At 44.2% G+C, this 16149-nt stretch overlaps 1 protein-coding gene across 3 annotated transcripts in view; it reads right to left on the bottom strand.

Moving 5' to 3' along the window:
* Nucleotides 1-7344, bottom strand: part of WDR41 (WD repeat domain 41) — a 42613-nt gene extending 35269 nt beyond the window's left edge. Inside the window, exon 1 of one of the 3 annotated variants that reach the window (XM_053300018.1) lies at nucleotides 7048-7344. In XM_053300018.1, the coding sequence (XP_053155993.1) occupies nucleotides 7048-7098 (51 nt within the window). In that variant the 5' untranslated portion in view covers nucleotides 7099-7344. Of the gene's footprint in view, nucleotides 1-4207; nucleotides 4256-4608; nucleotides 4692-7047 lie in introns of those variants that run through there. The other 2 variants (XM_053300020.1, XM_053300019.1) reach the window with 2 other exon arrangements.
* Nucleotides 7345-16149: the final 8805 nt, after the last annotated feature.

The following is a 16149-nucleotide window of genomic DNA, read 5'->3' as shown; positions in this document are numbered from 1 at the left end:
AATTTTGACCAGGGACCAGCCCTTAACTGTAAAGAGAGATAGTTTCTAGTCTCACATGAACAGAATAGGTTTTAACACTAACATTATTAGAACATTCATTTAGCCTGATAATACACGTTTATTTGGAAATGAAGACCTATTTACATTGGCTGACATGAGGAAAATTACTCAAAGTAGTCCCAGTTAAATTAAAAGGCCAGGTTAGGCATTTTAATTTCAACAGGACAATCTGGAGTGACATTGCTCAACATATCAGCGAATAGTAATTATTCCAAAATAAGGTTGCACAACGCTATGGTCTAAAATAGCAGGCATGTATGTGCTACAGAAACCTGGCTGGATGAGGAAGGATGTCCTACTCTGTATATCGGGTTTGGTTTGCTGAAGACCATCAATACAGAGTGTGAAGACACCATATAGTTTTATTGTTTTGTTTCTTATGCATTAAGCTATTTCTAGAAGTTAATTAAGGATTCTCCTAGTATACCATCCACCACACTGCCTAGGAGATTCCAACAGAGCTAACGGAGGGGATCTTTTTCTCATAACACAAAATTAATGTATGTGAGTCACTGACAAAAATCTACAGTACACGAGTGGTGGTGAACTCTGGGTTCACATGTTACCTTTCTCCCTCCTTCACACACCAGGAAAGGAGATTAGACACCACAGGCATCTGGAGGCAGGGCAAGGGTGTGTGTGTCCCATTGAATTCAATGGGCATACACCCAAGAGAGGGGGTACTAGATTGCTGACTTTACCCCGTCCCCCACCCCGTCCCCCCAGAAAAAGTCCTGGGGCACCCATTATGAAAGCTTCCAGTTACAGTTTGTAAAAGACTGCAGATTCACATTTTACTAAAAATTGGGAAATTGTAGTTTGCACAAACCATAGTTAGTTAACAAAACAGGTTATGAAACCAGTTATATCTTCACAAAATACTCTGCTTAAAATAGATTGCTAGCCTGAACCCATGGTGAATGGTCACTTTATTAATCCATATCAATATCATGGAAAATATTCACTGCTGTATCTTTCTACAGAAAATGTTCCGTTTCTAAAAATATTAATTTTATGAAACAATGCAATATAATGAATGGATACCAATAAATACCAAGCAAAATTTAGCAGTTTCAAAGTTGTATTTTACCTTTTTTTCAAATGATTATCTCTAGGGTCAGCAACATTGGGCAGCAGGGCCCACTAAGGATTCCCCTTTGTGCCCATAATATAGCCTTCGTATGGTGGTGGCAGAGTGACTTTCTTGGGAGCCACCAAGGTAACAGAGGGCGTGTGTGTGTGTGTGTGATGTGCGCACACTGACTTGATACTGCCCGCCCAAAACAAAACTCTTTCCGCTCACTGATGATTAAAAAAAAAAAAAAATAGGGGAACACTGCTGCTCGCTGATGTTAAGGGTTCAAGTGCGCCTGTAACCAGCTGCCGGGTATTGTGTCTCCTCGGGCCAAGTTCAGCCCAAGGGGAGACAGAGTCAGGCACATAGAGAGCCTGTCTGCCGGGGTGTAATGATCAGCCTCTGATTAGCCCCTCCTTTCCCCTAAAGAGTGAACTAGAAGTGAACCCTGTCCTGACTGACAGGCTGGTAAAGTCCAGGGATCAACCAATCAGCATACTAGATGGGTGGGTCTTAGGGGACCATGAGGAGGAAGAGAAGGGTTCTCTTGTTGGAAAGAAGCTGGGCTGGGCTTGCAACAGGATGTGTGGCCATGGAAATGGCTGCAGAAAGGAGGACTGCAGTTCTTGCAAAATAGGACTGCAGGGGCTTAAATTCTCTCCCAGAGTTGAAAAGCTCCTGGGGGAACGGGAGGCCACAAGCCTGGAGGCTGGAGACAGCAGGAAGATCCCTGCCTGTGAGTAATAAGATACAGACCAGTTCAGATAGACATGCGAGGGAAGTTATCCTCCTTCATTGTATTGTTTGATTCTGAGTTGCTTGGTTAATGAAAACTTCTCTCTCTTACAATCTGCTTTATGAAGAGACAACTGCTCCTATTGCATACTCTTGTTTTATTTTAATCTAATAATAATAAACCCTTGTTGGTGAAGTGTACTACTCTTTATTTTGGGTGTGCCTTAGTCACACGCGTCTGGAGGCCTAGGACTGCTCAGCCCTTCTAGGGAGGGTTTTGCCACTTTGATGGATTGATTAAGTGCCGTCAAGTCAGTGTTGACTCTTAGCGACCACATAGAAAGATTCTCTCCAGGATAATCTGTCTTCAACTTGGCCTTTAAGGTCTCTCAGGGGTGCATTCATTGCTGTTGTGATCGAGTCCATCCACCTTGCTGCTGGTCGTCTTCTTCTCTTGCCTTCAACTTTTTCCACTTTTTGCCACTTTACACTCCCCCCCACACACACACACAAATCTGATATGGATAATGGGTTTTCCCACATTAAAATAAAGTAGATGTTGGCAGCCTACTGTGAATCCCTTACAGTCAAAGATTCACCCAGTGAACTCCCCTCTGGCTCTGGCAGGAGCTAATTCATCATCAGCGCAAGTGCCGCGCAACAGGCACTTCCGGTCTGACACTGACCAGGGCTGCAAGAAGGTAAGCAGCAGACCTGCGCCAGCAGTCTTGGCAGCAGCGCTGGTGGAGGAAATGCAGTGGGGGAAGGGGGTAAAGGCACCCTCCCTGCTCCTTAAAGGTACACACACCCCCACTGCCAGACCTCCAAACTGTTTTGTGCACTTCTCTAGTAGGAGCTATGACAGTACTAAATATACAATAAACATGCCAAATGACATCACAATCTCTCTAGTGTCGGGAACATTTTCCAATTTATAATTTCCAGAAGGCTACATCACTAATCCATACACATAACAGCTAAAGCGCAAAGCAATTTTCAGAAAAATAATGGTTTTGCCCACTTACCCCCAAAATCAGATAAGTTAAATAATAAGCAAAAGAAACCCCAAACCCCCAAAACCTAAACACACACAAGCTGCTACCTTTGAAACTTCTGGAGCTATTGGCAATGAAAGCTCTGGCTTTAGGTGACTGAACAAGTGCTCCATAGCCATAGACTTAAGTACTGAGGTATTATGGAATATTTATCATCATTCCAACTATTCGGAAATTTAAAGAACTATTTGTATTAGGGACAAAGGTTGGAACATTTAATAGGAAAGGATTCCACAGAGAAGGAAACAGGAACCATTGTTATAGGTTAATCAACGGTTAAGTATGAATGTTGCACAGGTGTAAGCGACGGTATAGGTGTATGTAAGAGGGCAGTGTGCATATATATTATTTATTTATTAAGAGATTTAATATACCACCCAATCCACAGATTCAGGGCGGTGTACAAACCAAGAATAGCATCCGAGATTTTTGTATTTTAATTTTTTTTTAAACCCACAACCTTAAAGGGCAAACACCTGGCGGAAAAGAGACATCTTCAATAAGGTTTTAAAGGTTGATAGGGAGGAGGCAGACTGAATCTGCGGGGCAAGCGAGTTCCAGAGTGAAGGGGCAGCAACAGAAAAAGCCCTTCCACTGGCCCTAGTACCATGGACCTCTCTTAAGACCAGGGACCAAAAGAAGGGCAACCTGAGATGATCTCACAGGACAGGACAGGACTGGCCAGGAGAGGTGGTCCTGAAGGTAAACAGACACTAAGCCTTGAAGGGTTTTAAAGGTAAGAACCAGCATCTGAATTGGACCCGGGAGCAAATACGTAACCAGTGCAGCAACCGCAGGAGAGGTGTAACACTGTCATATGTGGTGGGTCACCGCATTCTGGACAAACTGAAGCTTCTGGGTCATCTTCAAAGGCAACCCCAGGTAGAGTGCATTACAGTAATCCAAATGAGAGATGACGAGGGCATGAGTTACCATTGCCAGGACCTGCTGGTTGAGATTATCTGTTTAGTAGTGTGAATAGGGTGTGTGTGTGTATACACAAGTGCAACACTGAAGGAGAAATGGGCATGAAATGAAGAAAGTTCACAGACACAATAAATGTATCAATGAATGTAAGGGCTCTGTAAAATCTACATTTCATCCATAAATCTGGTATTTAACCACCCAGAGACAAACATTTGGGGCGGTGTATAAATTTGACAAATAAATAAATAAATTTAAGACCTTCTTCAGCTACAGTACGGCATGGGTTCCCAACATGTGGTACTACAGATGTTGCTGAATTACAACTCGCATCATCCCCAATCACAACAAATTTTACCTGGTGATGATGGAAGTTGAAGTTTAGCAACATCTGGAGTACTGCTGGTTGGGAAACTCTGTAGTAGGAGATTAATTGGGATATGGCCTTTTTCCAGGCTTCAGAACTTTCAACCCTTTGCTAGAAGTCTTCAGTTAGCAAGTAAAGACTACGTTATTTCAGAAGGCATTGGGCACCTTCTGACCTGCTGTGCCAATGACTGTCTTTTGCAATTGGCTATATCGTTCCTCTATCATTGTTTCCCATTGCTTCATTTTATGTTTTAAAACAGATATTTCTGATTTTTTATGTTGGCCAACTTGAAATGCCTTGGTGTTAAAAACAGAATACACATATTTTAAACAAATTACTTTTGCTAAGCAAACAGGCACATTTTAAAAATACACATAAAGCTGCCTTACACTGAGTTGTACCATTGGTCCATCTAGCTCAGCATTCTCTACACCAGGGATTCTCAACGTTGGGTCCCCAGATGTTATTGGACTTGAACTCCCATAATCCCCAGGCCCAGTGGCCTTTGGTTGGGGATTATGGGAGTTGAAGTCCAATAACATCTGGGGGCCGAACACTGAGAATCCCTGCTCTACACCAGCTGTTCCAAAGCTGGGGTCCTCCAGATTTATTATTTATTTATTTAATACATTTCTATACCGCCCGAAACGCAAGTTCTCTGGGCTGTTTACAAAACAATAAAAACACCCAATAAAAGATTAAAACATTTCAACAATTAAAATTAAAAAGTTAAAACTATTAAACACAATTAAAACAGTATCTAATTAAAAGCCTGGGTGAACAAATGCGTCTTGACTGCCCTTTAAAAAGTTGTAAAAGATGGGAAGGCTCTTATTTAAAGTGTGTTCCAAAGCCTTGGGGCAGCAAGGGAGAAGGCCTGATGTTGCTGAACTACAACTCCCAGCATCCCCAAAATTTATCCTAGTTGGGGATGCTGGGAGTTGTAGTTCAGCAACATCTGGAGGACCGCAGGTTGGGAACCACTACGCTAACTTGCAGCAGCCCCCCCAAGGTTGCAGACAGATACTTCCCAGGTATCCCAGCCCTACTTGGAGATAACAGAGACTGAATCTCCGACTTTGGGCGTGCAAAGCAGATGCTCCTCCACTGAGCTAGGGTTCAAGGAGAGGAGAGCTGGTCTTGTGGTAGCAAGAATGACTTGTCCCCTTAGCTAAGCAGGGACCTCCCTGGTTGCATATGAAAGGGAGACTAGAAGTGGGAACACTGAAAGATTTTCCCCTCAGGGGATGGCTGAGAGATTCCTGCCTGCAACCTTGGAGAAGCCACTGCCAAGACAATACTGAGCTAAACAGACCAATGGTCTGACTCAGTATATGGCAGATTCCTATGTTCTCCTAAAGCAGGTCTGCTCAGCTTCAGCCCTCCAGCTATTTGCCTACAACTCCCATAATCCCCAACCACAGCAGCCAATAACCAGGGATTATTTATTTATTTATTTATTTATTTGATTTTTATACCACCCTTCCAAAATTGGATTATGGGAGTTGTAGGCAAATAGCTGCAGGAGGGCTGAGGGTGAGCAGCCCTGCCCTAAAGACTCTCCTATATGTAGTGGTGGGGAGAGAAACTATCCATATTTTTTCCAGCAAAGGTTCCTCCTTTGTCTTTTTTAGATTGTGAAACCCTTTGGGATAGGAAATCACTTCCTCCTTCCTTTTGCTGTGTATCCCACTTTAAGAATGGTTGTTGCTGAAAAGCAGTATGTATACCTGGCTGCAACCACCACACGCTGAAACCATGGCATTGTTTCAGTTACATAGAAAGCTGACATATACCCAGTCAGACCATAGGTCCATCTAGCTCAGTATTGTCTACATCAGGCCTGCTCAATTTAGGCACCCCAGCTGTTTTTGGACTACAGCTCCCATAATCCCCAGCCACAGTGGCCAATAGCCAGGGATTATGGGTGTTGCAGGCCATCATCTGCAGGAGGGCCAATGTTGAGCAGCCCTGGTCTACACAGACTGGCAGCGGCTTCTCCAAGGTTGCAGGCAGGAATCTCTCTCAGCCCTATCTTGGAGATGCTGCCAGGGAGGGAACTTGGGACCTTCTGTTCGCCCCAGAGCAGCTCCATTCCCCGAGGGGAATACCTTACAGTGCTCACACTTCTAGTCTCCCATTCACATGCAACCAGGGCGGACCCTGCTTAGCTAAGAGCCATGCTTGCTACCACAAGACCAGCTCTCCTCTCCAACAACTCCTCTTAGTTGATGGGGGTTGGAATGGAAGGGGTCCCTTCTCAGCCACAAACCTGAGACTTCTCAGTCTCCCTTGACTAGACAAGCATCCAACTCAGCGATAAAGAGCAAGAAGTGACTTCGTGAGCAGGACACTTGGACCCACAGCAGCTCAGTCCTCTCCTTCTCCTCCTCCCTTGTATTTGTTTCCTCAGACTCCTAACACAGCAAGGCCACTCGGCTCCCTTCCGCTTAAGAGGCGCAGGTGTCGCCCACAGACGCCCCGTGGGTAGCAGCCAGACTAAGTTAGTCATGACTCAGCACCGGGCAAGACGCGATGAGACCAGCTAATCACGACTAACTTAGTCCGGGATCCCGCCCTCCCTAGACGTCGCCGGCTCTAGGCGGAGGCTGGCAAAGGCTTCCCGAAAAGAAACCGCCCAACAGTAGCCTTTTGATTTCGTCATTAAAGAAGCGCCTCTTCCTTTATTATTTTTATAGAATAAGATTATTGTTTACGTAATAAATATACATTGTTATTATTTTAATGGGGCGCCTGCCCCGATCTTGTGAGAGGGAGGCCAAGAGCACCCCCCGAGACCGCAAATAGCGCTCGCCGCCGACTTTTACCTCGACCAATCCCTGGGGCTCGCGTCCCCCGCCTATCAGCCACCGCAGCATCGCGAGAGGAGGAGTCCAAGCAGCCGGGACGGGCTCGCCCCTTGGCTCGCGCGCTGAAGTGTCAACCGCTGTTGCTGAGCCGCTGCCACCCTAACCCACCCGACACCCGAGAAGCGTCTCGCGCCGCTCTGTCCGTCTTCGACTCGTCGGTTGCGTGCGCGCGAGGTCGGTTAGGTCGGCTGGGAGTGGCTTGCTTTGTTTGATTTTTCGAAAAGGAACCGGCGCGAGCTCAGGAAAAGGCTCCGAGGCTAATCGATTTCCGAATCTGCAGAGTGGCCAAAAAAAAAACCGACGAGGCTTCCGCCGCTTGCCTTAGCACCCATAAAGGCCGCCGCGCTCTCTGCTGAGCTAGGCTGAATGACTCGAATACCGACATATCGATCTCCGTCCTGTCTCTTTAAATACGCGCGAACCCATATTTTATTATCTGTGTTTATTTAGGAGACATACGTGGTACAGTTAAGATTGCCGTCTTTTATATGGACAGAATCTCTGTGCCTTCAGGGACTGCAGAAGAGCAGAAGCAGCTTTCTTCGGCACTTTATTTCTATGCTAGGAAAAGCTCGTGTTGATTTTCTGCCTGAAATGCAGTGGTCACTGTTAAAAGCAAAGTGGGAGCCCTTGGTTCAGTTCCTGGCTTTTTATTGTATTTATTATTTATTAATAAATACAATTGAGAGAGAGGCCATGGTCAGTACATATGACCAAATATTTTATTTATTGTTAAATTTATATACCGCCTTTCATTAAAAACAACCCCAAGAGGGTTTACACAGAATTTAAAAACAAGATTGTAAAAATGACACAATTAAAATATTAAGCTAAAAATATAAAACAAATCTGATAAAAAAATTTAAAACACACGCATAAAAATAGTACAAAATACGAAGTACAAAGAGCAGCAGCAGAGACAATTGTATAAAAGCCTGGGTAAAAAGCCAAGATGTAACATGCTTTCTAAAAACTGTGATGGAGACGAAGGAGCGAATAGCCCCTGGGAGAGCATTTCGGAGTCTGGGGGCAGCAACAGAGAAGGCCCTGTCCAGCATGCATGACAACTGAGCCTCTCTCATTGTCTGCACCTGGAGCAAAGCCCCCTCAGTTGACCCTGATCCAAGATGGCAGACCCATAAATTTTTGAGGTGCAAGTGGACTAACTTGTGAACTGCTTAACCAATTTGAACCAAATTTGCTACAGCTGCAGAGACACATAGGGATGCCCAAATGGCATCATGTGTGTTGATGTCATCTACCCCAATTCAAGATGGTGGCCACATGAATATCTGAGGTGCGAGTGTGCTAATTTGTGGACTGCCTAACCAATTTAAACCTAATTACGTACAGTTGCAGTGAGTGACACACAGGGACACCTCAACAGCGGATGATGTCATCCACAGCAATTCAAGATGGCGGATGCATAAACTTTGGAGGTGCAAGTGGGCTAACTTGTGAACCGCTTAACTGATTTGAACCATATTTGCTACAACTGTAGGGACACATAGGGGCACCTCAACAGCATAGATTGTGACAATGTCATCCAACCCAATTCAAGATGGCGGACATGTAAACTTTTGAGGTGCAAGTGCACTAACTTGTGGACAATCTTACCAATTTGAACCAAATTTGCTACAGCTGTATGGACCTGGATGGCTTTAAGAGGGGCTAGGATAACCATGGAGGAGAGGTCTATCAAGGGCTACTAGTCGGAGGGCTACCTCCAGCCTCAAAGGCAGGATGCCTCTGCGTACCAGTTGCAGGGGAGTAACAGCAGGGGAGAGTGCATGCCCTCAACTCCTGCTGTAGGCTTCCAGTGGCATTTGGTGGGCTACTGTGTGAAACAGGATGCTTGACTAGATGGATCCAGCAGGACTGTTCTTATGTTCTTATGACATGTAGGGATTCCCCAATGGTGTAGTTTGTGATGATGTCATCCACCCCGATTCAAGATGGTGGACGTGTGAACTTTTGAGGTGCAAGTGCACTAACTTGCAATAGAAGTTAGTGCATAGAAATAGAATAAATAAATAATAACTTGAGGACTGTCTAACCAATTTGAACTGAATTTGATACAGTTGTAGTGAGTGACACACAGGGACACCTCAGTGGTGTAGTTTGTAATGGTCATCCACCCTGATCCAAGATAGCGGATGCATGAACATTTGAGGTGCAAGAGATCTAACTTGTGGACCTCGATTTGAACCAGATTTAGTCCCATTGTAGAGACATTGAAAGGAAAGTAGGCTGATTAGTTCTTACTAGAACATGTTTCCTTTTCTTTTCACTTTGTGAGCCCTTTGGGAGCAGGGAGCCATTTTATTTATATCTGTGTAAACCACTTTGGAAACTTTAGTTGAAAAGTGGTATATAAATATTCATTGTACTGTACTGTATCACCAGCTTATATTATTCACAAATTTAATTACACATACTCTGGCAGTAATTTCAATCAACAAATTAGGTAAAAAGTTGCAGGAGGGGGAAAAAGAAAGGGAACCAAGGTCATACAGCTGTGTGTCTGTGTTGCTACATTACATACTCCTTAGTAGCCAATATACTTCATGGTCTCCCTTAACTCTATCCTGTCATTTATACTGGGTTTGAGTTTATCTATATAGACTGCCTCTCTAAACTTTTTTGGTATGAAGCAACGCTCCACCTCCACTTCATCCACCTTAATAAGCATTATTATTCCCTCATGATTAACTGGACCCCTTTCAATCTGGCTTCCGCCCCGGATATGGAACTGAGACTGCCTTGGTCTAGTGTATGACCTACACCGGGAACTAGACAGGGGGAGTGTGTCCCTGTTGGTTCTGCTGGACCTCTCGGCTGTTTTTGAAACCATCAAACATGATATCCTTCTGGGCCACCTCTTGAGTATGGGAATCGGAGGCACTGCGTTGTTGTGGTTCCAGTCCTTTCTTGGGGGGAGGGTCTAGAAGGTGGTGCTGGAGGACTATTGCTCTGCTCTGTGGCCATTGGCCTGTGGGGTCCTGCAGGGTTCAGTCTTGTCCCCCATGCTGTTTAACATCTACATGAAACTGCTGGGAGAGGTCATCCGGGGACTTGAACTGAGTTGTCAGCAATATGCAGGTGATGCTCAGCTCTATCTCTCTTTGTCACTTGATCCAAGGGAAGTGGTGGATGTCCTGAATTGGGAGCTGGAGGCCATGATGGGTTGGATGTGGGCTAATAAATTGAATCTGGACAAGATGGAGGTAATGTTGGTCAGTAGGAGAGCCAATCGGGATGAGGAGATTTTACCGGTCCTGGGTGGGATTGCACTCCCCTTGAAGGCCCGCCTTTGAGTCTCCACCAGATGAGCTGGCGGCACCCTCAGACGGACCTCCCCTGAAGATCTTAATAGGTGGTGGGGTTCATAACAAAGAAGGCATTCTCTTAAATACTGTGGGCCCGAGCCATTACGGGCTTTTTATAGGTAATAACCTGCACTTTGTATTTTTTGCCTGGAAACTGGTAGTCTGTGTAGATCTTTTAGAACGGCCGTAATATAGTCTCTGCGGGACATCCCAGAGACCAGTCTGGCAGCACCAATTGCAGCTTCCAGACGATGTACAAAGGCAGCCCCATGTAGAGTGTATTGCAGTAGTCAAGCCTGGAGGTTACCAGCATGTGCACCACAGTCTTAAGGCCACTCATTTCCAGGAAGGCACAGTTGGCGAACCAGTCAAAACCGATAGAAAGCACTCCTGGCCTCCACCTCCACTTGAGGTATAAGAGAGAGGTTTGGGTCTTATGATTTAGCTAGAATTCAGGCAGAGTAAATTGTCGTTTTCTGACCTGGAGAAGGGTCATATATTATCTGTAAGAGAGCCTGAAAATGAACAGGACAACTGAGGAGGAGAAAGATCCTCAGATCCTATACAAGCAGTAATAATTCCCCATTCCCCCAAATAATCTCCTCTCACCCGACACCTGAGGGCTCAGGATTGATTCTGTAGTGTGTAGAGGACAACGCCTGGTAAGTCTCTGGCAGTACCTTGTTCATGGAGCTAACTTTGAAAAATGTTTGGAAGCTTCAACTAGTCCAACCAGGAGCTACCAAAGTGTACGCATTTCAACAGTACTCAAGATCTTCACTAGCTCTCTGTTTGCTTCCAGAAACCATTCAAGTTGCTGATATTTTGTTGGTTTTAATTTAGGTTTTTTTAAATTAACCACGGAAAAGCATTTTTGTTATTACCATTTTAACGTTGTGCTTGCTTTTTTAATCAATTCTTTGTTAACTCCCTTTCAGTCTTCCTTTTAAGGCAGGCCTGCTCAACTTTGGCCCGCCTGCCGATGTTGGCCTACAATTCCCATAATCCCTAGCTATTGACCACTGTGGCTGGGAATTATGGGAGTTCTAGTTCAAAAACAGCTGGGGGGCCTAAGTTGAGCAGGCCTGCTTGAAGGTGTGTGCGTGCTCACACGTTTTTTTATGTGGGCTCAGTCAATTTTGGATCCCACTCAGGTTTACTCAAGAAGCTCCCATTCTGAATGCATGTGCGTGCACACTGCCTTGATACTGCCACCCAGAACAAAACTCATTCCGCACACCGATGAAAAAAATTAGAATACTGCTCCCTTTACCTCTCTGCTCCACGTAGCATGCTCTCTTCTCTGCATCACTCTTCTCTGCACCATAGAAGCCTGCAGGGAACCCAGCCCAGTTTTACACTCACATGTGAACCGCCAGGATTGGGCTCGAACCCGGCAGCTCCACGATGCAAACCTGCCTAATTAGCCACCTTTCAAAATGAAGCATTCCCTTAACCTCATTTTTTGGCTTGTATGGCAGCTGTGGCTGCTTGCAGCCACAGCTGCCACCCTGCAGGGAGCCCAGGGATGAGAGGGGAGATCCCCAAGATGCACCGCGCACTTGTGCAGTGCATCCTGGTAGTTCCAGGGGCCGGAACGACACATCCCAACCCTCCCCTCTGCCTTGGTGCGCAGGGAATTGTCTGGGCATGCAGAAAGCACGTCCAGCAATGGCGCTGAGATTGTTTGCAGGGAGGATAGGATTAACCCTCTCTCCCCAAAGACTGCCCTCTAGCCCATCTCACAGTTCCTTAGAAGAGGCTCATTCTTTCATCTCATTTCATCACACTATAAAGAACACACACCATGGTTTGAGCTTCCAGAAATTCAACAGGCAAACTATGATTTAGAGCCATTTGGAAATGTTTAGAGCCATAAATATTTGTATGGAGTCATAAATGGCTTGGGCCTGAGTTGCCCAAGAGAACACTTTCTTCTGCATGATTGCCTCCACTTACTAAGGTCATCTAGGGAGGTCCGCCTGCCATTACTTCTGACTCATCTTGGGGGATGATTTGGGATCAGTCCTCCTTTGTAGCCACCCTTGAACTTTGGAACATGCTCCCTGTTGAGATACAGGGTTTAACATTCAAGAAAGCCTTTAAAACGTTTTTTTTAACATCAGGCGTTTGGTACTTGCTTTTAATTTAATTTTATTTTTAATTGTTCTGTTTTTGGTTTGTAAACTTCTTTGAGATTTTATGATTTGGCAATATACAAATATAATAAATACATTTATCTGCTTTAGTTTCCCATCTGCTCAGGACTCAGCTTCCTAACGAAATGCAAATCATCTTAGCTTAAGAATGCTTGATACTTCCACTCCACCCTGAGTGCTCTGAATGGCGGGGGGGGGGGGGGGGACACACACATTCCTCCCTTTTGTTACTGAATGAGGACAATCCTTGCTTTTGTCATCGAAGGGATAAAGCCATCAAAGCACAGGCCTAAACCCTTTTCCAGGATAGTTAGACATGTAGGTTTATGTGCATTAAGGAGGAGGAACTTCCATTTTGAAGGGAAAACCTTAACCCTGGATTGGCCCAATACCAGCATTACACTAGAAATATGCTTATCCCAGAATTGTTTCTCTCTGGAAGAGTGGGAAAGCCTTCCCCCCTCTTTGATCACTATAAAATAGGGGCCAAGTATCCCCACCATTGTGGCACCGGTACAGTCATGAATTGCCAGTAACCAAGCACCATGCCACTTGCTGCAACTGGTGCTCTAAGGGAGACACTGCAGAGATCAGTGCTCTCTCAGCCAAGGACCTGCCTACTGCTAGACTAAGGTAAAAATCTGTGCTGGCTGGTTAGTTAATGTTTTTGCATTTTCTTTTGCATCCCTATGTGCCTTTCTTTACTCCCCTATTCTCCTCAATGCCTTACTCCATGGGCAACCCTTAATTCTTAATACATTTCATATACTTAGAAGTGGCTTTAGTTTGGTTTAAAAGGTTCTGGAGGGTTCCTTGCAAAACACTTCCCCATGTGTGTCATAAGGTCATGTGCGACTGATGAGTTGTTTTTAGATTAATATAGTGTTTGTCTAAAGTTGAGTTGTTAGGACTCTGGATGAACAATGCCTTTGTCCCAAGCTGGGCAGTTCTAGGTTGTTGGAGCCATGTCTGAGCCTGGTTGGTGGCTTTAGATCAGTCTTCAACTGGTGACAGCCTACCTCTTTCACCAGGAGTGGAGTGCTTCTGAAATTGCAATCAGAGCACCTTCTCTACTGAGGGTAGATCCCAGGAAAGCATAGAGTAACCCCCATCCTGTCACAGCATCATAAGTTCAATCTTGTCTCCATAGTGCAGCAACCCTGATGAGATGGAGCTATGGCCCTAATTGTCAATGGACTGGGCATTCAGACACAACAGCAGCCCACAGTTAGGACCAGTTTCAAACCATGGTTTTAGATCCTGCTTTGTGGTCTCAGACAAACTTTGCTTTGTGGGCAAGCTTGGGTACAGATATGGTTTCGCTAAACAAAAGACCTTTGAATCCAGGCATTATGAGTGGGTTCAGATGTCACACGGAACCTTGAGTTCAAGTGAGTTTTGGTGCTCAGGTTTTCTGAAGCAAGTAAATTAGAATAAGCCATGATTGGTGGGTTCGGATGTCACAATCAATCTTGGTGTATCCTAATCTAGAAAGGAAGTAAGCACTTGTGCAGGGATAGGAGCGGGGAGTATACACTCACATGGCTGAGAGGAGGTTGCACAGAGCTTAGCTGCAACCGAGGTTCCATGCAATGTCTGAAGTTGCCTTATTTCTCAGCCAAATGTCACAGGGTTGCTGTGAAGATAAAAGGAAGTAAAAATTTGTCATAATCTTCCTTGAGGCATACAGTGAGAAAACTGTCCAAAAGCATAAATGCCATTTGTAAACTGATCAAATGGCTCAAGAACTCGCAAAAGGCTCACACACAGAAATGAATGCTTGACACATACATATGCAACCTCTTTTTCTGCCAAGGTATAATTAGGGGCTAACAGCAAAGTAGATTTGGAGACAAATGTTTTTAGAGAGCATTCCTTTAACAGTATTCCTTGAGCCAGCATTGTGTAGTGGTTAGAGTGTTGGACTAGGACCAGGAAGACCGGAGTTCGAATCCCCATTCATTCATGAAACTCACTGGGTGACTCTGGGCCAGTCATGTATCTCTCAGCCTAACCTACCTCACAGGGTTGTTGTGAGGATAAACATAACCATGTACTCTGAGCTCTTCGGAGGAAAAGTGGGATATAAATAAATAAATAAATAAATAAAATAATAAAGGGAAGTCAGTCTGCCCTTGTACAGGGAAACTTTGCCTTTAAAAAACAAAACAACCCTCCCACAAAGGGTTTTGGCACGTGCTCAAAGGCACTCAGACCACAGTGCCAGAATGTTTAATATAAACATTGAAAATCCTAGTTTAGACTCTGCATACAAATTGGCCAAGGTACACACACTTTAGTGCCGAGTAAAAAGCAGCAAAGGGAACTGAAGTGTGCCGGCAAGCAAAATCTCTGCTCCGTCCCCTGAGTGTAAAGAAAACGGCTATTGATGGGAAGGCTCTTAATGGAAACAAGCTAAAAGGAGCTTTTGTTGGCATAAGTCTTGTGACTTAATTGAGCCCTTCTTTTGTCGTCATTTTTTTATTTGAGGAAGAACTTGTGGATTGCTTAATGGGAGTCAGGAGACATGTCGTAATATAATATACAGCTGATCTATCCCACAGTATCTCTAATAACTTTTCATTCATAATTACAGTATTTCTAATGAGTGTTTTGGTGATGACAGAATATTCCACATATTATCTGTTGCCTCATTCCAATGCATGCTTTTTAGTTAATGGCTTCTTGGCACCAGCTGCACATTGACAATAGTGAACCATAAAAAGGTTCACTGTCTATTCAATATGAGGGTTGCATTTTATTTTCTCACCATGTTATTCATAAAACAATGATTAATAATATGAAGCTGTTCATACTGTCATGTGCAGGTTGATTAATGGAGTTCAGAGCAGGTTACTTTCTGCTGTCAGAGAGGCTGTTGGATCAGGGACTAAGTAACAAATTCCAAAGCAGAAGAGCTGTGATATTCTTGCACACCCACAGATGGCATTATAACCTTGTTTTTCTAATGTGTTTGTTTTCATAATGGAGTTCTCTCATTCTTTGATTTGAAAATAAATTTTCCTCGCCCTCATGGTAGATTTGAACAAAGGAATTACAGCTCCACTCTCTTCTGTTTATTTTTTTAAAATCCAATTTGTACACATCCTGGTACTCCAGTGCAACGGCTGTGAACTCATCCATGAGAAATGAAATCATGTCCCTTAACTGTATTCTGCATATTAAAGTCCACAGGATAATGAGGTCCTGCAGCAACTCTTCAGTAAAAGGTGCCATTCAAATTGTAAAGATCATAACTATAGTCAAATTAGTTACATTCCAACAGCTTTATGAGAAAAGTGTGAATTCAATTATGACTAAGGTTTTATTGCACATGAATATTAAGCTGATGTTGTGTTATAATGGAATCCATATAGGATTATTGTATATTGGACAACTGGATATTGCGATGTGGGGGAGGCAAACCCAGGGTAGTTCATGCTTTCATGGAAAATGTCAATTATTTTGAAGACAAAACTGGTTCCCTTCTTTGCTGTTATACATTGTCTACTTTCTGGCTGAATGCAAAGCAAATTACTTTCATTTAGAAGATTCCAAATTCAATCTCTGCC

This window comes from Hemicordylus capensis, chromosome 2 (assembly GCF_027244095.1).
Source record: "Hemicordylus capensis ecotype Gifberg chromosome 2, rHemCap1.1.pri, whole genome shotgun sequence".
NCBI classification, from domain to species: Eukaryota; Metazoa; Chordata; class Lepidosauria; order Squamata; family Cordylidae; genus Hemicordylus; species Hemicordylus capensis.
Note: the sequence above shows the minus strand (reverse complement) of the source record. Positions and strands in the feature narration are given on the sequence as shown.